The 23,090-nt window shown below is 42.9% G+C and overlaps 2 protein-coding genes across 2 annotated transcripts; both read right to left on the reverse strand.

Moving 5' to 3' along the window:
- Positions 1-5,521: 5,521 nt before the first annotated feature.
- Positions 5,522-6,897, reverse strand: LOC117056311 (vomeronasal type-2 receptor 26-like). The gene is made up of 2 exons (XM_033166514.1): positions 6,852-6,897; positions 5,522-6,423 (listed from the first exon to the last, which is right to left on the reverse strand). Exons 1-2 carry the CDS (start codon positions 6,895-6,897, stop codon positions 5,522-5,524), a joined length of 948 nt encoding a protein of 315 aa, XP_033022405.1.
- Positions 6,898-20,392: 13,495 nt separating this feature from the next.
- LOC117056312 (vomeronasal type-2 receptor 26-like) lies at positions 20,393-21,292 on the reverse strand. The gene has a single exon (XM_033166515.1). The coding sequence runs from the start codon at positions 21,290-21,292 to the stop codon at positions 20,393-20,395; it is 900 nt and encodes a 299-aa protein (XP_033022406.1).
- Between the last annotated feature and the right edge of the window lie 1,798 nt (positions 21,293-23,090).

Genomic DNA, 23,090 nt, shown 5'->3' on the forward strand with positions numbered 1-23,090 from the left:
GAATATGGAGACAAATTTGGCTACTTATAAAGAATTATTGGAAAAGGGAGATAATCAATTAAGAATAAAAAAATTGAGTATATCAGACATTGAGCAATGGATTGGTTGCAATTCCATCAATTAAATGAGGTATTTAAGGTTAAGAAGAAAAAAGGATTCATAAGAGAAGAATCAAAACTGGCTAAGAATCTAATATAAAGTAAGACAAAAGTAATATCCAAAATGTATAAACTCCTATTAGAATGGGAAGTGAAAGACAAGGAGGTCAAGGAAGTTATGACTAAATGGGCAATTGATTTCGCAAAAAATGGTCAAATGTCAGCATGGGAAAGATTGTGGAATAGAGAATGGAAATTGACGGACTGTTATACATTAAGGGGAAATTACATGAAAATGTTCTGTAGGTGTCTATAACCCCCAGCAAATTGGCAAGGATGTATAGAACAGGTTCCAACACATGCTGGAGGTGTAAACAGGCTGAAGGGACAATGATTCACATGTGGTGGGGTTGAAAGAAAGAAAGAAAAAAGATATGATTTACAATGAAATTTGAAAAATGTTCAAACAAACTTTTACAAAAGAGCCAGAAGCCTTCCTCCTGGGAATACTGGGTCCAGAAATTTCTAAGGAAAAAAGAAGAATATTCTTATATGCTATGGCAGCAGCCAGAATACTGGTCGCCAGAAGATGGAAGGGAGAATCGATACCATCAAAAGAGGAATGGCAGGAGAAATGGTTTGAATACGTAAAACTAGCAAAAGTGACAGAGACAATTAGGAGACAACCAATGCAAAGCTACAAAAAGAATGGGGAATTTATAAGCAATATTTAATTAATCATTGTCCACAAGTAAAAACATGGACTCGCTTTGATTAAACCTCGCAAAATATAAGCTAAAAAAAGAATACAGGTTATAGATAATAAATAAAACGAGATAATGAGTTTTGAAGCAGTGGTACTCAAAGAAGAATAAATACAGACCCTCAATGAGGAGGAGGGAAGTCTAAGGGAGAAAATTAAGGAATTGTGAATTAAAAAGAAATGTAAATAACAGAACTTTCCTTTAGGAATTTAAGGATTTTTGTATCTTTATGTTTATTTTGGTTTCCGATTTGGGTTTTGTATTTATAATATTTATTGTGCAAGGAAATCATTAAAAAAGTACAAACGGTAATAAGCATTTAATTTTGTGCAGAACATTCCCATCCTGCAATACACACACATAAATATTATCCGCTTATCTTTTATGATTAATGGATCAGACAAACATAGAGGTATTAATTTCAGTTTGTTTACTCTGCATATACCTCAGTTACATACTTCATTTAGAAAAAAACCCATTTGCAACACTTCCATTATCTTTACCCAATATTTTTAAAATATTGTTTAAATGGTCCAGCTGGGAATATAATCCAGAATCTATGATATTCCTGTCTCACAGCATCTGTCACTGACAGATTAAATGATGCTGATTGTGAATGTGGGAACAAAGCTCTGCTGCAAAGTAAAACCATCCATCCTTGGTGTGGAAGGAAACAAAGAGGGAGAATGAGGATCAAGCATGAGATCAGGTGAGGAGAAAGCAGAAGAGGCAGAAGACGGAAACCTCCAGATGAGGAATAAAGCAACACAGAAGAAGATGCCAAGATCACAATATAAGGAGAAGAAAATGTATTTTTAACCTTCATACATGGAAAAAAAAGAGTTATTTTCTTACAAAACATCAGCTGTAAACGTTGTGTTTGGATGGTCCTTGAAATCTATTTCTTCAGATGCGTAGCCAAAAGTATTAATAATTCCTCCAATGATCAGGTCCCCTCTCTGATAATACTGGTATGGAAACTCGAAAGGATCCGTCACTGTGCATCTCTCAGAGTCTTCCTTGCACTCAGTTGGAGGCATCTGGAGCCACAGGAAGAGAAGGAGCAGCAGCAGCAGAAATGTTCCTCTCATCTTGTCCAACAGTTATGCAGAAAGACAGATATGTTTCTCATCCATTATAAATTGCATTACCAGAACTTTAATTTAATAGCCCTGGATTACTTTAATTAGGGGAAAGTGCCAAAGATCTGACCCATGAAAACCTGTGTGTTCAGAATTTCTCATTGGGGCTCTGAATATCACAGGGTTTATTCAATATATGCTTTTATACTCTGATACTGACTGTGTTCATAGTCTGACGTGGGATTTGGCAAGATGGATGATGAAACCAATCAGTTTGAGATAATTACTGGTTCCAAAGTTTTCTCCACTGAGCATTGTGCTCTGTGAGACAAAACGATAAGAGCAAAATAATCATGCATATTTCTTGCTGAGTGGTGCACTGGGAATGGCAAGTCACAGGAAAGCAAGCAGCCCACCTGCAAACCAGTAACCTGAAGGGAGCTCCCTAGTTTTTCCAAATCTCTTTCTCAGTCACACATGCCCCACATTCCTCAGGTGTATGTGTGTCACCAACGGAGACGTGATTTTTAGGACCTCAGGGGTGTAACAACGGTAGAAGCAGCAGCAACACTAATTGGTGTATCTTTATACACCAGTCAAGGGGAGGGAGGAAAAAGTTAAAACAATGTAGACTCCAGTTGCAGGTGTAACACAGGGTGTTACATTTCCTCACAATAAAGAGAAATGGTTAATATTTGCCTGACATTTGTGTTGCATGGCATGGCCCCACACTCCCCAGTTCCCAATGAATAATAAACACAATAACTCGAGTATGTGCTAAAACAGGCCACAACTTTATTGGTTACAAATGTGAGTAGTTTGGCTTAGGCAATGGGTTAGACCAGGCCATATCTTGACTCCTGCCTGTCTGCAGGGAGTAGAACTATGAGTAAACCACCAGAAGGGGGAGCCCTATGACTTAAATCAAATAGGGGCACCCCGAGGGGTCTCCATTGGGGTCGTGGCAGGGCCCTAGCCAACACCTGGGCTTCGGACAGGATCCACACCCCCAGTTCCCTTTAACAGGATAGCCTTATTGAGGAGGAGCATGCGGAGGCTACAACCTGCCCTCCCTTAAACAAATGCTTACCCAATAGCTAGCCGCCACTCAAGAACCAAATGGCTCACTGCCAACACTCTGACACGTGCAACCAACCTCTAATGTCCCCTAGGATGCTTTTCAGCCAAATATCATTTCCCATGTCGGAAAGATGCCCACCATCATTACGGAACAAGGCCTCCTGGTTGAAGATGATGGTGGAATGCCACATCACACAGCCATTCAATGATTAGTCTTCTTTCTGGTTCTGTTGATGGCCACTGGGTCAGGGCAATCCTACCAGCAACCCCTCTCCATTGCCTGAGACCAAATTATGGTTAAATCCGGGTACTGGGCCAAAGAAATGAATTCTGTCATCTAAAGTAGGAGAGCAACGCGAGGGACCCAGCAGGTGACAATGACGGCCTAAATGCAGGGGGCAACTTGAAACATAAAATACATGTGGTTGTGGCACGTGGGAATGGAAAAGCAAGTGAGATCCTGAAGGTTTAACTTCTAATTATTACCTGTTTATGGGGCAAGGGGTGATGGAAGCACCAAAGTGGAAGGCTCTCCTGGGGGACGAAAGGTTGGCAAGGTTTTAGAAGTTCTCTTGAGCTCTTCTCAGTGTGGCTCCTAAGCTGCTGCCGTTTTGCAAGCAGAACACCTTTCTCCCGCAGCCTGGCTGGGTGGAGGGAACTTTTTCTTGCTGCCGAGCCGCTTGGGAGACGGAGGTGCATGGAAAGGCCGTGTGGTTTCCCAAGACAAGAGTCACCTGGCTGGTGGGCGCACAGCTTCCCTCCCTCACTGCTGCGGTGCTGCTTAGGGAGGCAGGCTCCCGTTGCCAGATCCCGGCAGCAGAGGCCCAATCCTGGCAGTGCCAGCGGCACATACGAAGGTCTCCTGCAGCTGGGGCCAGTCATATACCCCCCCAACCGAAACCCGGGGCACTCATTTCCGGGTTGTGATTGGTCATAATCCAAAATGGTCGTATACTAGGCTGTTCGTAAACCGAGGTACCAGTGTATTGCTGTGTGGTTACAGAAAGCACTTTGAGTTTTGATTGGTTAAAGAGCTAATTCCAGTAGGTTCTCTAGTGGTTCTCATGTGGTTGGTTAACGGGTCTCATGAGATGCACCAAGTCACAGACTCCCCTTGGTGTGAGTGACTTCACTGTGACTGAGGCATCCCTTCTGCAAGTAAAGCTTAAGAACATTAAAGGAATGTATGGACAATTCCTAAAATGGTGTCAGTTTCATGTGGGACTAAGCTTCCAAGCTGCTCAATATCGTTACTCTGCACCAATTAAGGGCTCCTTGGGCAAGGTTCCTGAGCGAGTGGTGATGGGCGCAGCCATGAAAACAATTTTCTAGAGCACTTAAAGTCTGGGTTTAGGCTCAGTTTGGGCATGGAAACTACTTTGTGGTGCTTGAAGCTCAGGTGGGCTCCATGGTGCACAGCGTCTTCCATCAGCCTCGGCTTATGGCCAGGTAAAGCCTAACTAATGTTGCCTTTGCTCTGGTAACCTGTAGGTTAGATTGGATGAAAAAACACATTTCTTTTCAACCAGGCCTTTGGCTGCTTGACCTCAAGGGCCCATTTAAATGTGTTGTGCAAGGGGAGATTATTGGTTTTTTGTTGTTCTTAATTTTATTATATAGGTTGTGGTTTTAACATTGCAAGTCCATGTGGTGAAAAACCCTGAGATACATGGGTGTATACCTGAAGGAGCCTCCATCGTTCAGCCTGGATATTGAGGTCCAGCTCTGAGAGCCTTCTGGAGGCTCCCTCACACGCATGTCAGGCAGCAGTTGGCAACTCCAGGCTGGTTGCTCAAGAATATACAAAGACAAGGGAATGTTTTTTACCATCCTCTTTTTACCGTCCTCTGTGGCCTCCTTCAAACCCCTGTTGTAACTCTAAACTGTCTTCCTCCTCCCTGGAAGAGTCAGGCTGGAGAGGTGGTCTCCACCATTTCTCCTTTGCCCAGTCCCTGACACTGTGAGAAGTGAGGTTACAGGGAAGAAGGCAGAGGGTCTTCTTGGTAGTGGCACCTTCCCTGGAGAATGCCTTCCTTTCAGATGTCAAGGAGATTAATAACTATATAACCTATAGAAGACACCTGAAGGCAGCCTTGTATTGGGAAGCCTTCTAGTATGTGATGTTTTATTATGTTTTTATATATGCTGCAAGCCTCCAGGAGTGGCTGGGGCAATCCAATCAAATGGGCAGGGAATAATAATAATAATAATAATAATAATAATAATAATAATAGAAGGGTGGTATACAAATTGAATAAATAATAATATTAAAGACAATGTTCTCATGCATTGCTGTGTTTAAACTTAGATTTTTGTGCAAACTACTTTGAGCACAAATTTTGAAAATTGCTGCACATAAATAGACAATGACAAGAAAGAGGTGAAAACACTAAGTAGGAAAAAGACACACAATGGATATCCTTGGCCAGTTTTCTTCCAATAAATGTCTGCATGTTCTAATAATGCAACAATTAAAGGCATCAGTGAGGGTTGACTCTTATTTGCTCCTCCGCATCAAGTGGTCTTTGCTGTTCAAGTCGGGCCTCAGAAGGATTATGTACAATTTGGGGAAGAAGATGCAAGCGAGCAAGCCTGCACTGGAGGCCAAGATGCAGAAGATCTCCACAGCCACCATCTGCTTTCCTTTGGTGCTCAGATAAGAGGGAACAAAGGACAGCCAAACGCTGCAGAACACCAACATGCTGAAAGTGATGAACTTGGCTTCGTTGAAACTGTCTGGCAACTTCCTGGCCAGGAAAGCGACCGTGAAGCTGACAATGGCCAGGAATCCCAGGTACCCCAGGACACAATAAAACATGGTGGCAGAGCCTTCGTTGCATTCCACGATGATTTCCTCCGCCAGGGAGCTCATGTCCACATCTGGGAAGGGAGGAGCCGTACAGAGCCAAACAGCACAAATAGTGGCCTGAAGGGAGCAGCAAGCCAGAAGAAGAGAGTTGGCCAGAGATTTCCCCACCCATTTCCTCATCCTGGATCCTGGTTTGGTGGCCATGAAGGCCAGAACCACCGTGATGGTTTTGGCCAAGACACAAGACACCGCAATGGAGAAGATGATGCCAAAGGCCGTTTGTCGTAAAGAGCAGCTCACTGGGTGAGGCTGGCCAATGAAGAGCAAGGAGCAGAGGAAGCAGAGCAACAGGGCAAGGAGCAGAGTGTAGGTGAGGTCCCGGTTGTTGGCTTTGACAATGGGAGTGTCCCCGTTCTTAGAGAAGACGCCAAGGACCAAGGCTGTGACCAGAGCAAAGAGCAGAGCTAAGGCAGCTAGTGCGAATCCCAAAGGCTCTGCGTAGGAAAGAAAATTTTGTCTCTTGGGAATGCATTGATCTCTCTTGTGGTTTGGAAACTGACCTTCTTGGCATTTGAAACAATAATCCGTATCTTAAAAAAATCAAATGAATGATGTATCAGTTCCAACAAACCTGGCAACCTTTTTCTACTGGTACGTTTCATTCTTTGTAATGAAATGGATTCCTCCATCTCCAATGGCATTCTATTGCTTCTGTTCCCAAAACAGAATTCTGAGACATTAATTAGAAACCAGTAACAGAGATAAGTGGAAACGAGTAAAATGCAACATTTCTTTTTTCTTCATAAATCATATATGTGGTATCAATCAAATCACCAGGAATTTAGGAAACAAAGTATTGACGACTGTTAATATGGGGCCATTGAAAGAGCAAATGGTCATCTCTGCTGCAATGTGAGAAGTCAACTATGATATCTTGCAGCAGCAGAATTTGATTTTGTGTTTCTGGCTCTCAGCCCTAAAAATATGGGGATTGAGGGTTCGGCAAGTCTTCCCTGACTCCGCAAGCTGTGGCAGGAGGGAAGCAGGCAGAGAACACTGGACATGATCCACATTTATTTCCACAGATCTACTTTGTCAAGGTTAAAGTTGTGACTCTAGTTTGCCCTACTCTCTGTGTCCGTCTTCTTTCTTCCAGATCTGAGTGAACTGCTGTTCTGTTTAGGGGTACTGAACTGTTAATAAGGGGAAACTGTTGAAATAGACTAGGAAGCATTGTATAAAAGAGCAGATGATGTCTCCTACCCGTTTGGTTTGAAATCATCCCATCTGGACATGAAGCACAGTCATAGCAACAAAATGGCAGCCCCTCCTTCTTTTTCCGGCTGTAGCCTGGCTGGCACCGATCATTACACAATCCAAGGGGCAGCACCTGGTCAGAAAGAGAGGAGAAGAGGAGGTTCCCTTTTGCATGGTGAAGAACAGAATTTGAACCAAAGTCATGAGATCATTGGGCAGATTCATGTTATTCCAGAATGGTGGTGTATGAGTGAATAAATTGTAATGAGCGTTCCCCACATCAAAACGGGGTGCGCATATTGCGGGGTTGCGAGGGGTCCCTTTGAACCATGGTGGCAGTTCCTGGCAGTTGGATTGGCTTCACCTTCCCAGGTTGGGATACCTGTGGACTCCACCTATGCTAGCAGCCGCCCAATCCCGGCTGGGAGGTGTTGCCAAAGGGGGATTGGCCAGGTAGAGGAAGGGATTATGCACTACACACAATAGATTTTGAGTCATACCTGGGAAGCAGCCGTTGGAATCAGAGCTTCCCCACCCCCCACTCCCTCAACTGATGCTTACTTTGCAGGTTTAACCACCTTTTTCCACAGCCACACAGGCACGCAGGCGCTGCTATGACAAGGTCGCTGTTGAAGGGCCGGAAAGGAATTTTCCTGCATTGGCAGGTTTCGCCTTTCCCGTAGCAATTCGTCACAACTTTGGCGGTTGCAGGCCTTGGGCGGAATCCTTTAGTCATTTACAGGATTGGGGGGGCGTGGGGCGGTGACCCCAGCCCCCATTGTGGCGGCGATAACAGGGTTCCCGTTAAAGGGGTCTCAGGGGGAAGCATTGACCAAACGCCCAGGGTCGTCAATGCTCTCCCCTTCCAGCGGCAGCGAACATAGGGGGGTGGGCTAGCTGCTTGAACATATGTTCTCCAGACTAGCCCACTTCCCAATCATGCTGGATAACCCTGAAGGTACCCAGAACCCCGGCTGGGGGGCTGGGAAGGATAAACGCCCAATGCCTGAGCCAAGGTCTTCCTACATCTGAAATATTAATAAAGTTGTGGCCAATTTAATCCCATAGAACGTTGTCACGAGTCTTTATTTCCCTCAGGGGCTGCCCCGGGGTGCGGGGGGACTTCGCCTGACCGCGCAATATAAATATTGGGAGTGAAGCAGAAGGGAAACTGAATATTACACCTGTTTAAGATGGTGCATGGAAAGAGGACAGGGATTAATAAAAATCAAATTTAAAAAAAGAGGACAGGGAAAGAAAACCGATTTTGAAATACAGGGAGTTGGCAGAGAAGGCAAAATAGGAAGTAAATACATTAGGCTCAGAGTAGTAAGGAATGAGACAGGCTTTTAGGTTATGCTATGCTTTTAATAGGTTATGTTATACTCTGGATTATGTTATGTTTTAATAGATTATGTTTTAATAAGGATGAGAGTGTTGTCTTCTGAGAAATACGTTTCTCCCCTTGTCTTCTGAGAAATACGTTTTTGGGTTTCTATTCCTCTCACTGTGCAGATATTGTGTAGGATTGTTTCATCACATGTCAGTGTTATATATTCCAGCACCGACGGTTGAAATCACGGGAGCGGATTTTTATTGTATTCTGTTTCTGTTTGTTTTTGCTTTCACTTCAGAGTTCTCTCCAAGGAACACCAGAGAGAGGAGACATGTTTTCTTTTGTTCTGCCTTATGCTTAATAAAGTAGCCCTAGTGTTTACAACCCCAGCCTAGCTCTGACTGTGTTTTATCTCTGCTGGACTCTGGGTGTGTGCTCAGTGTCTCCTAGGCATGAGTCACTATAAATCATCAGGGAAGGCTGTCGGAACTCCCTAGAGTAGCACGTTGATGGGAGGGACAGGCTGGAAACGTTCCTGTCATTTGCCTGGGGGTCGTCCATGCCCCTGGCCAACCTGACATAAGTCTTGCTTGGGTCCATAGGATTTACTCCTACATTAGGGACTCTGGTGGTGCTATGGTCTACAGCACTTAGCCACTTGGGCTTGTTCATCAGAAGGTTGGCGGTTCAAATCCACACAATAGGGTGACCTCCGGTTGCTCTGTCCCAGCTCCTGCTAACCTAGCAGTTTGAAAGCACATCAGTGCATGTCGATATATAGGTACTGCTGCAGCAGGAAGGTAAATGGTGTTTCCGTGCACTCTGCCATTTGCCACAGCCTTTGACTGGACTTAACCATCCAGGGGTCCTTTCCTTTCCCTTTCCCTTTTACTCCTACATTAACGTGACCTAGCTAAACCTGGCAGTAGAGCTTCCTTTATTGTAGGAATTGCATTAACATAATCATGTATTAACTGGTCTTAAGAATGTTATTAATATTGGACTTTATGCTTGTATCTGTATTCTTAATATTAAAGAAATGCTTCCACCTGATTGAATGCTTTGTGCCATGTGATGGCTTCTTCATCCATGCTGAAGTCTACATCGTGTGATTCCTGCGGTTCTATCTTTCCTACTTTCACTCGCGAGAAGGTTTGATTGGGGAAAGTAACCCAGTTAAGAACATCAAATCCAGCTGCCAATTCCCCATTCTCATCAAAAGACACACAGTCCCCAGCACTGTTGTTGAAGGAGATACTCCTCAAGATGGAGGGAAGCTAGATGGAAGAAAACATAGCAAAGTTTCAAAAGGAAAAAAGGAAAACACTTTATTGGTTTTAGAAAGGAAATAGTATCAATCAATATATGTTACACAATGGAAAGGACAAAATAAAAAGAGACCAACTACGTTTGTTCTTGGTATGAGCTTTTGTGTGCATGCACACTTCTTCAGATACGGAAGACAGTGGAAAAGAATCAAAAATGGTGTGGTCCACCTTTGGAGCACATATGGATATTGAGGAAGTTCGCTTGGCCTGACATTTAAGCATTTCAGGATTCAGCTCTGGTCCATGTGCAAAGGTGAAATCGTGCAAAGTCAGGAACCCCTGGAACTGCCCTCCACAAGGCAGAAAGATTCTTATTAGGCTCTGGGAAGGTTGCAGGAGGACCCTGGGAGGACCCCTAGAACCCTGTCATGACCTCCCTGTGGCCTGGGAAGCAAGAGAGCACCTTCTTTGCTGGTCTGAGGTGCACCCAGTGTCCTTCTGTCTCCTTCCCCTAGGCTGGCATGGAATGCACTGCCTTGCTCACCTGGCCCTCATGCCTCATGCCCTCCCTGGACCTTCTGGGAGCCTGGTAAGAAAGGAAGACCTTTTGGGAGGACAGGGGGAAGGGGGGAAATAAATAGAGAGCAGGTAATGGTGAGTTTTTCCTGCTCACCTCACCATTCTTTTTTTACTTTCCCCCACCAATGTAAGGTTGCAATCACAAATGCAATGTGAGCATAATTTGTAGGAACACTAGAATCAATGAACATTGCTAGGCGTTAGTTAGAAAAATGGCCAAATAATTACATTTGAAAATAGCCATCTATATTCCTCTTTGGTGTAGAAATAACTGCTGGCTCTAAAAGATAGTTCTTGATGGACAGAATGGTTTGGCAGTCAGGAGTAGAAACAAACCTAAATATTTTCAAATGGATTCTTCATTCTCGATAGTTTTCCTTTCTCTTGCTTGACTTTGCACATTATCACATAATGAAAAAAGGCTAGTATCAGAACCATTTTTATATGGAATACATTATGGTGCTTGGCGTCTATTCACTTTTTAAAAGTACTCACAATGCAAGGAAGTTTTTAATGTTGGAGGTTTTTCTGTGATTTTATAAAAAATACTATTATAGTTGTGCTCAGAGACAAACACCAGTGGTTTGTGCAATGTCATATGGTGAGATGTTTCCCAAGAGAAGTCCAGGAGAGGTTCTTCCTGGATAAAAACCTACCATCTTTCCGATATTAACACATTATGAGGCCCAGTTTAACATGCCTCCTTCTCCACAGCTCCTGACATATCAGCATCACAAACACACTGACAGCAGAACATGCAGCTCCTTCCACAACATTGTTGAGTTCTACAAAGAGGTGACATTTCTGTGTGAGGAAGTGAAGGAGGAGATACTTCCACCTCTGCAACTTGAAGGGGAAGGACAGGGAATATATTGATTCTGGCTCCAACTTGAAGGCAAGGGGAAACAGGGAAGCACTGAAAAGAACAATTGTGTTGTGCAGGAAAGGGAAATGCTGTAAGAGGTGTTTTTCTTCCCTGTGTATTCATTCTATAGACTGTGTGGCATCACCCATTAGATTAGCCCCAAGCAAAGATTATTCCGAATATGAAATCTTACCTGCCAAGGTTGCAGTCTGGGAGGATCGAGTCCACCTCTGCCTGCCATCATTCTGTGTTTTGTCTTGGATGAGAGAATCTTGTGCAATGTATATGCAATGGCATAAACCGCATTATAGGTACTGTAACTTTGACCTGTCATGGTCATTTCAAAAATATGCCCAGGAAGGCTCTCCAGACTCTCTTTGCCAGTGCACATGTCTCTGCTTTCATTGGGGTCATTGGAAACACAAAATAAGCAGATGAATGCCTGTTCCCAGAAAGCCTGGAGGAACCCATCTCCATTTGGAGAGTTGGGGTTTAGGGTATGAAGGAATTCTCCAAACCCCTTGACTTTTTCTGTGTGAATTGCAAAAGACAGGGCTCCATCAAAGAGTTGAATATCATAATACCTTTGCAATTTTTCTGATGAGAAGGCCCATTGGGCTGTCAAAATCCACACTCTGCCTTTAGAATTCTCTGAAATATCTTTAGCTAATGAAGAAAAAAAATTAATCCATTTCACAACTGCAATGGTCTGAGGTTCTGCACACAGAATTAATATACTGACTTCTGAGTCCATCAGGATACAGGACTTAGTCTGAATGAGTTCCAATGAACTGAAATGATCTACTCCTTGAGCTAAGGCTGGAAGTTTTTCCTTGAAGGCTGTGCAGACTCCATGCTGGGAAAGCATTGGCCCTAAGATTTGCATAAACTTCTCTCCATTTTCATCATCTGAAGCAACAAGTCCGACCCACGTCCATTGGAAATGAAGAAGGAGCTTGACAATCCCTGCATATTGATATTTCTCATTGGGAACCGTCCGGAAGAAGGTTTGGAGCTGTAACTCGGTCCTCCTCACTGGAGCTAATACGCAATAAGCAATCTAAAGAAGAAATCAATCTCACAATAATGGGAGAGTTAGGTTAGGAAACGGTTAGGATTCATCCCACATAACTGCCTTGATGTGGAACCCATGAGAATTTATTGAAGGTAAAAATATATTCTTTAGTTTTGTATATTGCAGGAATTGGAATGAATGTAAGCACAACTTTCTTGTTTTAGAGGTGTTTTAACATGTGCGATCGAGAAAGAGATTTCTTCACAGTTTACACACTCACTGTCTCTCGCTATGACACCTGCAATACCCTATACGTGTGGATGACTTGGAAGTTGACCCGGAAACTACAACTAATCTGGAATACTGCAGCTATACTGGTGACTGGGAGTGGCTTGTGGGACCATACAAAACTGGACCTATAGGACCTTCACTAACTCCCAGTACATTTTTGAGCACAATTCAAAGTGTTGGTGCTGACCTTTAAAGCCCAAAACAGCCTCAGCCCAGGATACCTGAATCTGCATTGCTCAGCGCACTCTTTGTGGAACTCCTCCCCACCAAATGTCAAGGAAATAAACAACTATCTGACTTTTAGAAGACATCTGAAGGCAGCCTTGTTCAGGGAAGTTTTAAATGTTTGCTTACCATGGTTTTATTTCTTGGACAATGCTACCCTGAGTGGCTGAGCAGCATCTTATTATTATACCTGTGCTATCTTGTAGATGCCTAAGATCGTCTTCATGTGAAGGGAGATTTCAGAGTCAAGGGCTCCAATAACAGCCATCATATTTCTTTTCTTGTCACATTTGAAGTTGGGGACAATCCTTCTTGTGCTGGACAGAAGTTTCAGGGTGTTCTGATAAGTCATCCTTGTATTTACGAAGCTGTCATAGATGTGGAACCCAAAGCTCATATTCAGTACGATGTTAGGGTTCTCATTGATTTCTTTCACAGCATACACCAGGGAGAGGGTATTCTGGTAGTCCTTCATAGTTGAACTAATACAAGAGTTGTACAATGTGTCAGAGGTTTTCATCTCTTCTATTAACATCTTGTAAAACACACACACACACACACACACACACACACTATTCTCTTACCTCTTATGATCAGGTAAACTTAGAGGTATTAATTTCAGTTGGTCTATTCTGCACATATCTCAGTTAGATACTTTGTGGGATTTTTTTTGGGGGGGAGGGGAGTTTGCAACACCCCAGTGATTTTTACTAAATATTGTTTAAATGGTACAGCTGGGAATATAATCCAGAATCTATGATCTCACAACACCTGTGACAGTCAGATTAAATGATGGTGATTGAGAATGTGGGCATCAAGCTTTGCTGCAAAGTAAAACCATCCATGTGAAAGGAAACACAGAGGAAGGTTGAGGATAAAACATGACATCAGGTGAGAAACATGAGATCAGGTGAGGATGAACCAGAAGAGGCAGAAGACAGAAACCTCCAGATGAGGAATAAAGCAACACAGAAGAAGATGCCAAGATCACAATATAAAGAGAAGAAAAAATATTTTTAACCTTCATACATGGAAAAAAGTAAAATGTTTTCTGAGCATGCCATGGTTTGTATGGTGTAGTTGTAGCCTATAGCAGCATATAGAAGTGTACTCTATGATAGATAAAGTTATTTCCTTACAAAAACTCATCTGTAAACCTTTTGTTTGGGTGGTCATGGAGATCTATTTCTTCAGATGCATAGCCAAAAGTATTAACAATTCCTCCAATGATCAGGTCCCCTCTCTGATAATACTGGTATGGAAACTCGAAAGGATCCATCATGGTGCATCTCTCAGAGTCTTCCTTGCAGTCTGCTGGAGGCATCTGGAGCCACAGGAAGAGAAGGAGCAGCAGAAGAAATGTTCCTGCCATCTTGACCAACAGTTATGCAGAAAGGCAGATTTCTCTCTCATCCATTATACAAGAACTTTCATTTAATAGCCCTGGATTACTTTGATTAAGTCAAAGTGCCAAATATCTGACCTATGAAAACCTGTGTGTTCAGAATTTCTCACTAAAGCTCTGAGAATCACAGGGTTTCTTTAATATATGCTTTTATACTCTGATACTGACTGTGTTCATGGCCTGACAAAATGTACATGGGATTTGGCAAGACGGCTGATGAAACCCATCACTTTGAGATAATTACTGGTTCCACAGTTATCTCCGTAGAGCACTGTGCTCTGTGAGACAAAATAATAAGAGCAAAATATTCACACATATTTCTTGTTGAGTGGTGCACTGGGAATGGTGAATCACAGGAGAGCTAGCAGCCCACCTGCAAACCGGTAACCTGAAGGGAGCTCCCTAGTTTCTCCAAATCTCTTCCTCAGTCACACACACCATTTTCCTCAAGTATACATGTGCCACCAACAGACATGATTTTTAGGATTTTGGACCTCAGGGGTGTAATAACAAGAGCAGCAGCAGCAGCAGCAGCAGCAGCAACAACAACAACAACAACTGGTCTATCCTTGTATACCAGTTCAGGGGAGGGAGGACACAGATAGAGTTATGCAGACTCCAGTTGCAGGTGCAATTCAGGGTATTATATTTCCTCACAAAATAGAGAAATGGTTCGTGTTTGCCAGACATTTGTGTTTCTAAACACTTCAAGAAACCTTTCTTGCCTGAACCAACAGCTTAATCTGACTATTTATATGCAAAGATGTAGGGAAATGCATATGGAGAAATGTTCTACTGGGGGATGGAAGTTTGGCTAAGTGTTAGAAGTTTTCTCCAGCTCTTATCAGTGTGGTTCCTAAGCGAGCAATCTGGGCTCTTTCTGTTTTTACAGTTCAAGTATACATTCAAGTATGAATCATAATCATGACAGTATAGGATTCCCACAAATTCTTAGACTCCCTTCCTCCCCTCTGTGGGTTCCATTGTTAGTCTTTTTCAAGTGAATCTTATATTGTCCTCCATTTTTTAAAGAGTCTGTTGTTTCCATAGTTCTTGTTACATTACAAGTGTTATTATAATCCTGCTAATGATAAATTTAGACATATATTTTTGCCATTCCTTGTGTCCTGTACCACTGATTATGGGTATTGATTAAAATAAAAATAACATTCTCGACAGTACTGTACATTCATTTTTATTACCAATATCCTTCCCCATAGTGGAAGATTCATTCTTCCCCACACCTCCAAGTTTTTCTTCATTTCTCTCTGTGTATTTATATAATTTTCCTTAAAAATATTTATATTCTTGGCTGTCAACCATACCCCTGGGTACAGGCGAAACTCGAAAAATTAGAATATCGTGGAAAAGTCCATTTATGTAAGCAATTTTTTTCATTAGCTACTGGAGTTTAATATATGAGATAGACTCATGACATGCAAAGCGAGATATGTCAAGCCTTTGGTTGTTATAATTGTGATGATTATGGTGTACAGCTGATGAAAACCCCAAAGTTGAAATTGTTAATTTGGGGTCCTCATCAGCTGTACACCACAATCATCACAATTATAACAAATAAAGGCTTGACATATCTCGCTTTGCGTGTCATGAGTCTATCTCATATATTAGTTTCACCTTTTAAGTTGAATTACTGAAAGAAATGAACCTTTCCAGGATATTCTAATTTTTCGAGTTTCACCTGTATTTCACCTTCTTTTCTAATGACAATTTTCTTATTCGTTGTAAGTCTATTTTTTATATTGTTCTGTCACATTTTCCACCAACAGTTTCATTTTACTTTTATTTAATTTATAACCTGCTACTTGACCAAACTCAGCGATCTTATCCAAGACCCTTGGTATACTAACCATTGTGTCTTTCACAGTTATTACAAGGTCATCTGCAAATGGCATCTGCAAATACAGGAGATCGGCCTGTAGTTTTTAACTGAAAGTAAGTCTGTAACTTATTTTGGAATCAGTGTAATATAGGCCCCTTTCCAAGAGTCTGGCACTTTTCCAGTATTGTGCCATGAAATCTTCTAGTTTGCTGATAATCTCTCTGGCCTGGGTGATTTACCCATTTTAATTCGGTTAGTTACCTGTTGTAGCTCCATAATTGTTATTGGTACATTTAAATAACAAATTTTCTCTTTTTCTAAAAATTATTTTTTATTAGGTTTTACAACAAATTTTAATATAATCACTGCTGGTAAAATAATCACAAAATAAATTCCCAATTATTCCCTCCCCTACAACTTCCCCCAACTTCCCCTTCTTGTTTATAACACTTTCATTTCTCTTGCTTATTATCTTATCCTAAGAGAGCAAACTGGGTACTTATGAACCTTCCCAGCTCCATGAAGAACAGAAAGCTGGCTCCTAGAGGAATGGTTGGGTTTTGTGTTGTGTTGTGTTATGTTGTGGTTTCAGGGACAGACCTGATGGACGTGCCTGTGGTGACTCCTGCAGAGAAGAAAGAAAAACCAAGGAGCCTGCCATTCCCTGATAGTTCCTGCAGTTGTGATAATACAGCAGACCATAGCTGTCAAGTTTCGGATTTGAAAATAAGGGGTCAGCACCCTCACCTGTCCTGGGGACAGTCTACGGTTCTCAGGGACAGTCCACGCCGCGGTAATCCCCCTCCCAGGCTACAAATTAATTTACACCAGGAAAGAGCTCTCAGGAAAGAGAAATCAGGGCAGAGAAAAGAAAGCACTTATTCACGCAGCACACGGTTAACCTCTGGAACTCCCTGTCACAGAGAGCAGCGATGGCCACCAACTTGGATGGCTTTAGAAAAGAATTAGGCAAATTCATGCAGGAGGAGAGGACACTGCAACCAGGTCCCATTTGTAAAAGAATAAAAACAAAACGATAATAACCTCAAGGAACAATTGTGTGCCATCCCAAAGCTTGCCTCCTGCATTTACCAAAAGTAGTTTAATTTCCTCCCCAATCCGTTTTAGAAATTAAGAAATGTCAAGAGAGCAGCATCTCTTAGAGGTGACATAGGTGTTCCAGAGAGGAATTCAATTGCCCACTCAGCCATGAAAATCCCCGGAAGGCTGTTGGCCAGTCACTATCTCTCAGCCTACCGTATCTCAAAATAGTGTTGTATGGATAAAAGGGGGCGCATGAGAACCATGCTTTTGAACTCCTGAACAACAACAAAATATGGCTCTGAGGTTTCAAAAGCAACTTAAAAAACCCAAACCAGAAGCTTGTTTGTTACAACAAATGAGGAGGAGCAGGAGTAAGACTGGGCAGGGAGGAAAGACAGAGAGAGTATGAAAAGTTTTGAGAGAGCAGAGCGAGAGAGAGATCGATGGTGGGGGAGATGTTTAGGAGAGGAGAGACGAAAAAAGAAACTTTTTTTAAAAATCGGCACTGATCGAGGGAGGACCTCCAGGGTCTTTCCAGCGCTTCTCTCCCCCCCCCCCCGCACACCCTCGCTTTTCTTTTGAAAGGCGTTCCAAATGATTGGAAAGTAATCACCGTGTCAGTTTCACCTTTTCTCATGCAAAGTGAGTGTCGCAGGGAAGGCTCCTGGGGGAAGGAGGGAGGGGGAGTGAGCGAAAAGTGTGGAGAGGTGGGATCATCCGAGGCACAAATCGGAGAGAGACTGGAGGGAGAGGAGCTGCTTCCTTGAAAATTGGGAATTTTAAGGGATTTCAGCAATCTGGGAGAGCAGCGGGAAACAGCTTGGAATACTGGAGTTTCCCGCAAAAAACAGGAGACTTGACAGCTATGCAGCAGACATATTTATGAATGAACTGCTGATTCTTTATGAATGGCCTGCACTGTTTTCTGAATGAACCATTCAATAAAGCAGTTGAATTGGTGGATTTTGCCCTGGACCCAGTAGGTGGCACTGCATATCTGTCAAAGTTGTCAAAGCTGACAGATTGCAACCCTATCGCAGAAAGGATACATTTTGGTTATTGCAGTTGCCCTTTCAGTAGCTTCATGCTTTATACAGTTACACTTTGCACAGTTGTGTTTTCCAATAACAGTTACATTTACCTGTAACAGTGAGTTTTGTGTTCCATTTGTATTTGCCCCTTGTCCCTACTGGCTGATAAAAATGAGCAAGGAGTAGACAGCCAGCAGGGCTGGGAGGGGGGTGGGATTAATGTCCAGTATGGGGGTTTTATTTGCTAAAATGTTCAAATATGTATTGCTGTGTGGTTACCGAAAGCACTTTGAGTTATGATTGGTTAAACAGTTAATTCTACTACGTTCTCTAGTGGCTCTCATGTGGTTGGTTAATGGGTCACATGAGAAGCACCAAGTCACAGACTCCCTTTGGTGTGAGTGACTTCACTGTGATGACACAGCGCAGGAAGGTGGCTGTGCCATGAACATAGCTGGGAGAGAAGTCTTGGGATCTTCTCTGGACACTGTTGAGAAGTGTGGCGATCACACAGGGCCCCCGGTCGTTTCATGGACTATTGACCCTGTGCCACCACTATACCGCTGCCACCAACCAGCTCCTCCCTGGTAAACACCGAGTCTGAGTCAGGATTTAAAGTTGAACAAATGATATCAAGTTTAATATCACTCAGCAACAAACTTTTGATATTATATACACTGTTACACTTTACGCTCTCATTCTCCTTCCTGTCTATAGCTCACTCTAACTCCTCTACCTCCACACCACAAAGTTCCACACAACATCCTCACAACCACCAACCACCAACTGAATTCTCCAACTGAGCTCTCTGAACTCCCTATCTGAACAACTGACTGAACTGAACTCAACTGCCAAAACCTCTGTGCTGAGTCTTAAAACAGCTAGATCCGCCCCTGGGATTTTATTGGTCAGTCTCTTAACCCTTTCACACTCTCCCCCAATACGACATCACCATAATGAGTGGGCAAACGCCACAAGAAGAAACACTCTTGATGCTCCTTCTCCAAATGAATAGAGAGAGAGCAGAGCAGCGGTGAGTGAGATCTCTGAAGTGAAACAGAGAGAAGGACAGAAATCAAAAGTGGGTTTCTTCAAATAGCTGCATGGCCTCTATCCTAAAGTACAGGCCGAGAGCAAATCTGGAAGATGGAGAGACAGAATGTGTTTCAATATATTATTCCTTTATCATCCCTTCTGCAAGTAAAGCTTCAGAACATTAAAGGAACGTATCAACAATTCATAAAAGGGTGTCAGTATTATGTGGGATTTAACTTTCAAGTGGCTCAATATCGCTACTCTGCAACAATTCAGGCCTCCTTGCGCAAGGGGACGGCCCCTGCCTGCTTGGATGAAGCAGTGATAAGACTTAAGAGTGGACAATTTGGTGATGCTTACTGAACAGAACTGTTCAAGAATCTCGGTATGAAATAATCTTGCTTAAAGTGTAGTTGGGACTGTCTTCTATGCCAGCAATATAGTACATAATCTAGTATTTCATGCCTTTGTATCCTAAATGACAATGCTGTCCTGAGGACAAAAAAACCTGTGTCTAGTGAGATACAGTAGTTCTCAATAAATAAGCATTTTAATGTTAAATTGTCACTCAGGTAACAGTCTTCGGTAAATATGTGACACAGTGCTTATTCTTTTATTTTCTTTTTAGGTGATCATTTGTACATGAAAAGTATCAGAGAAATCAGTGTATTATATAAAATGCAAACTATCATAATATTGATGACATCTAAAGTAAAATGTGTTTGGTTTTATTTTAAGACTTAATTGGAGCTTTAGTCACCTTATCTAACCAGATTATAGCAGTTCAACAATAAACACCATTTATGTAAAACAAAACAAAACAAAACAAAAAACAAAAAAACAATGCTGTTGCTGAGGTTCATATTACCAGGCAGGTTCTTGACCTTCAGCTAACTCCTAATTGCTTTCTGTGACCAGCTGCACGTAGGCAGATTCAAACAATCAACAGTAACTGTAACCGTAACTGTAACTGTAACTGTAACTGTAACTGTAACCGTAACCATAACCATAACCATAAATGATGGATGGTATACAAATTGAAAAAATAATAATATTAACGATAATCTGGTTGGCTCCTGTGATAACAGGATGCTGGACTAAATGCATCATGGACTGGATCCAGCAAATAATCATTATGTTCTTATGTATTACTGTGTTTAGATTTGGATTTTTGTGTGAACAACATTGAGCACGGATTGTGATAAAAGCTGCAAATAAATAGACATTGACAAGAGAGGGGTGAAAAGACTGAGTATGGAAAAGATAAGAATTGGGACACACAAGGGATTTCCTTGGCCAGTTTTCTTCCAATAAATGTCTGCATTTTATAATAATGCAACAATTAAAGGCATCAGTGAGGGTTGACTCTTACTTGCTCTTCCGAATCAAGTGGTCTTTGCTGTTCAAGTCGGGCCTCAGAAGGATTATGTACAATTTGGGGAAGAAGATGCAAGCGAGCAAGCCTGTACTGGAGGCCAAGATGCAGAAGATCTCCACAGCCACCATCTGCTTTCCTTTGGTGCTCAGATAAGAGGGAACAAAGGACAGCCAAACGCTGCAGAACACCAACATGCTGAAAGTGATGAACTTGGCTTCGTTGAAACTGTCTGGCAACTTCCTGGCCAGGAAAGCGACCGTGAAGCTGACAATGGCCAGGAATCCCAGGTACCCCAGGACACAATAAAACATGGCGGCAGAGCCTTCGTTGCATTCCACGATGATTTCCTCCGCCAGAGAGTTCATGTCCACATCTGGGAAGGGAGGAGCCGTGCAGAGCCAAACAGCACAAATAGTGGCCTGAAGGGAGCAGCAAGCCAGAAGAAGAGAGTTGGCCAGAGATTTCCCCACCCATTTCCTCATCCTGGATCCTGGTTTGGTGGCCATGAAGGCCAGAACCACCGTGATGGTTTTGGCCAAGACACAAGACACCGCAATGGAGAAGATGATGCCAAAGGCCGTTTGTCGTAAAGAGCAGCTCACTGGGTGAGGCTGGCCAATGAAGAGCAAGGAGCAGAGGAAGCAGAGCAACAGGGCAAGGAGCAGAGTGTAGGTGAGGTCCCGGTTGTTGGCTTTGACAATGGGAGTGTCCCCGTTCCTAGAGAAGACGCCAAGGACCAAGGCTGTGACCAGAGCAAAGAGCAGAGCTAAGGCAGCTAGTGCGAATCCCAAAGGCTCTGTGTAGGAAAGAAAATTTTGTCTCTTGGGAATGCATTCATCTCTGTTGTGGTTTGGAAATTGAGCTTCTTGGCATTTGAAACAATTATCCATATCTAAAGAAATCAGATTATTCATACATGAGTTCCCACAAACTAGGCAACCTTTTTCTTCTGACATGTTTCATTCCCTGTAATGAAATGGATTCTTCCATCTTCAATGGCATTTCAGTGGCATTGAAATAAATATTGCTTCTGCTCCCAGAACACAATTCTGAGATATTAATTAGTTGGAAACAAGTATCAGAGATAAGTAGAAACCAGTGAAATGCAATGGGTATTTTTTCTTCATAAACCATATTGGTGGTATCAATCAAAACAGCAGGAATTTAGGAAGAAAAGTATTGACGGTTAATATGGTGCCATTGAAAGAACAAACGGTCATCTCTGCTGAAAAGTGAGAAGCCCATTATGGTATTTGGAGCAGCAGAATTTGATCTTGTGTTTCTGGCTCTCAGCCCTAAAACTATGGGGGTGAAGGGTTAGGCAAGTATTCACTGACTCCGCAAGCTGTGGCAGGAGGGAAGCAGGCACTGGACATGATCCGCACCTATTTCCACAGATTTACTGTGGAAAGTTTAAAATTGAGGCTCTAGCTTGCGCAACTTTCTGTGTCCGTCTTTCGAGATCTGAATGCAACTGCTGTTCTGTTTAGGAGTACTGAACTGTTAATAAGGGGAAACTGTTGAAATAGTTTAGGAAGCATTGTATAAAAGAGCAGATGATGTCTCCTACCCGTTTGATTTGAAATCATCCCATCTGGACATGAAGCACAGTCATAGCAACAAAATGGCAGCCCCTCCTTCTTTTTCCGGCTGTATCCTGGCTGGCACCGATCATTACACAATCCAAGGGGCAGCACCTGGACAGAAAGAGAGGAGAAGAGCGCTGCACCCCATAGTTGCCTTTGGCTGGATTGAACCATCCAGGGGTCCTTGTCCTTCCCTTTCCCTTTCCCTTTACTCCTACATTAATGTGACCTAGCTAAGCTTGACAGGAGAGCTTCATGCATTAACTGGGCTTAAGAATGTTATGAATATTGGACCTTATTCTTTTATTTTTAGTCTTAATAAAAAAAAACAAGAGTCCACTCCCACCTGATTGAATGCTTTGTGCCATGTGATGGCTTCTTCATCCATGCTGAAGTCAACATAGTGCGATTCCTGTGGTTCTGTCTTTCCAACTTTCACTCGCAAGAAGGTTTGGTTGGGGAAAGTAACCCAGTTAATAATGTCAAATCCAGCTGCCAATTCCCCATTCTCATCAAAAGACACCAAGTCCCCAGCACTGTTGTTGAAGGAGATGCTCCTCAAGATGGAGGGAAGCTAGACGGAAGAAAACATAGCAAAGTTTCAAAAGTAAAAAAGGAAAACGCTTTATTGGTTTTAGAAAGGAAATAGTATCAATCAATATATGTTACACAATGGAAAGCAGTCAAAATGCTGTGGTCCATCTTTGGAGCACATATAGATTTCTGGGAAACACAGTTGGCCTGACATTTAAGCACTTGAGGATTCAGCTCTGGTCCATGTGCAAAGGTGAAATCGTGCAAAGTCAGGAACCCCTGGAACAGCCCTCCAAAAGGTGGAGAGATGCTTCCTAGGCTCTGGGAAGGTTGCAGGAGGACCCAGGGATGCTCCCAGAGCCCTGTCATGATCTCCCCACAGATCGGGAAGCAAGGGGGCACCTTCTTTGCTGGTCTCTGAGGTGCACCCAGTGGCCTTGTGTCTCCTTCCCCGAGGCTGGCATGGAATGCACTGCCTTGCTCATCTGGCTTTGGGAGGGAAGCACCCTCATGCCTCCTTCCCAGAACCCAGCATGCAAGGGGGAGAGCTGCACACCCAGGGCCCTCC

Source organism: Lacerta agilis, chromosome 13 (genome assembly GCF_009819535.1).
Source record: "Lacerta agilis isolate rLacAgi1 chromosome 13, rLacAgi1.pri, whole genome shotgun sequence".
NCBI classification, from domain to species: domain Eukaryota; kingdom Metazoa; phylum Chordata; class Lepidosauria; order Squamata; family Lacertidae; genus Lacerta; species Lacerta agilis.

Bases quoted from the DNA above. Each gene is read 5' to 3' on its own strand.
- LOC117056311 (XM_033166514.1), bottom strand. From the start codon at position 6,897: ATGTCCAGTGTTCTCTGCCTGCTTCCCTCCTGCCACAGCTTGCGGA. The intron at 6,424-6,851 runs GTCAGGGAAGAC...GATTTTTTTAAG, and splicing joins CTCCTGCCACAGCTTGCGGA to ATACGGATTATTGTTTCAAA.
- LOC117056312 (XM_033166515.1), bottom strand. From the start codon at position 21,292: ATGGATAATTGTTTCAAATGCCAAGAAGCTCAATTTCCAAACCACAAC.